The following is a 1,615-nucleotide window of genomic DNA, read 5'->3' on the forward strand; positions in this document are numbered from 1 at the left end:
CTCTTCCGACCCAGGGCCCTGAGCACTGCGCGGGGTGACCACTCCTCTGTGCGCTGGCAGGCCCAGCAGCCCTGGGTCTCACCGGGGCAGCAGGTTGCCCCAGGCAAGCCTAGCTTGGGGCCCTCCCTTCCGGAGGTGGCCTTCCTATGTGGAATGGTACTAAAGCCCAGGATCCCAGGACGCCCTGCCCGAGTGGCCGACCACTGCCCGTTGGAGCCAAGGTTTCCTTTCCCTGACACGGCCGGCCCCTCTCTGGGGTCTCCCGTTGGTGCTACCCTCCGGTGGGGTGAAGGCTGCCTCTGCTGCCAACCCTTCCCTGGTGAGAGCCACACAGGCAGCCCTTTGCTAAGGCCTCTGTGGCCATGCTGGACAGGGCAGTGGCTTTGTGGGCACAGGTGACATGCCATGAGGAGGCCTCTGTGGGTGCCTCTCTAGATGGGAGCACTGGCCCCTGGGCGGGGGGCGGGGAGTGTAGTAACCCCCCGGCAGGGGACAGGACAGGCCCGCGCAGTCCCTCTTGTGCAGGATGTGGTTGCCCTGGAAAGCCACTGTCACTCATACTAAAGGCCAGCTTGGACTGGCCACCCTGGGGGTCTGTGGCCCTCAGGCGGCTCCAGGGCAGGTCTGCAAGCAGTGCCAGGCCGTGGTCAGAGGCAGAAACCCGCCCGCTCACCCACACGCTTATTTCTGGCTTTATGGAAAGGCCCCTTAGGCTGGACGCTGGAGCCCTTGCCTGTGGGCTGGTGGAACCCCCGCTGGGAAGCGTCCCCCAAAGCCACTCCCCCAGGCTTGCACTGCCTGCTGCTGGCAGGGTGGAGGCCGGGCCGCTGCCTGCGGTGTTGCAACTGCCTTCTTGTGCTTTCCTTTCCCGCTGCACCTGGAAGATGAGGAGCGGGAAGGCCGCTGGCGCCCTGGAGACCGTCTGGGAGGACAAGTGCAAATATGAAGAGGCCGAGCGGCGCTTCTACGAGCACGAGGCCGCCCAAGCCGCCGCCGCGGCCCCGGCCCCACAGCTCCTGGCCGAGGCGCCAGCCGTGAACGGGCCTGGCCAGGACACCAAGGACGCTGGCGAGGCAGAAGGCCCTGACCCTGGCAGCAGGAGTGACCCCAGGGACAACCATGAAGGCAGGAGGCCCCTACAGAAGAGGAAGCGCTCCCCGAAGGGCTGGCTCGGCCGGGCGGACTTGGCCCTCGTGGGCCTCTCGGCCGACCCCGTGTGGGTAGACACGCAGCCCCTTTCGACCAGGCGGAGCGCTGCTCCCGCCAGAGGCTGGCCGACTCGGCCGCCCAGGCATCGCGACTGCCCGCCCTGGCCCCTCGCAGTTCCTGCACCCATGGCAGCCAGGTGGCCTGCCACCATGTGACCTGGGGGGTCTGGGTCAACAAGTCCTCCTTCGACCAGGCTGAGCAGGCCTTCATGGAGTGGTCTCAGTCCCTGCTGCTGGCTACAGAGGGCACCAGTGGCCACGGGCAGGGCGCTCCTGACACTGGCCAGCAGGTGGCCCCACGTGTCCTGGCCCTCCAGCCCATCCCGCCAGCCAACGGCCGGCCCCCGCTGGGCAGCCTGCAGGCCCTGGTGCAGGAGGTGTGGCTGGGGGAGGCCCCAGCTGCACGC

The 1,615-nt window shown here is 68.1% G+C and overlaps 2 protein-coding genes across 2 annotated transcripts in view; both read left to right on the forward strand.

Annotated features, from left to right (window-relative positions):
* Nucleotides 1-1,400, forward strand: part of EEF1D (eukaryotic translation elongation factor 1 delta) — a 5,611-nt gene extending 4,211 nt beyond the window's left edge. The window contains exon 3 of the mRNA XM_027773287.1: nucleotides 885-1,400. Within this exon, the coding sequence (XP_027629088.1) occupies nucleotides 885-1,364 (480 nt within the window). The 3' untranslated portion in view covers nucleotides 1,365-1,400. The remainder of the gene's footprint in view (nucleotides 1-884) is intronic.
* The window catches only part of LOC102497127 (elongation factor 1-delta), a gene marked incomplete in the record, with an annotated part of 8,664 nt that continues 8,295 nt past the window's right edge, over nucleotides 1,247-1,615 (forward strand). Inside the window, 1 exon segment of the mRNA XM_027773286.1 lies at nucleotides 1,247-1,595. Coding sequence (XP_027629087.1) covers nucleotides 1,418-1,595 — 178 coding nt within the window.

This window comes from Tupaia chinensis, unplaced genomic scaffold (genome assembly GCF_000334495.1).
Source record: "Tupaia chinensis unplaced genomic scaffold, TupChi_1.0 Scaffold000335_1, whole genome shotgun sequence".
NCBI lineage: Eukaryota > Metazoa > Chordata > Mammalia > Scandentia > Tupaiidae > Tupaia > Tupaia belangeri.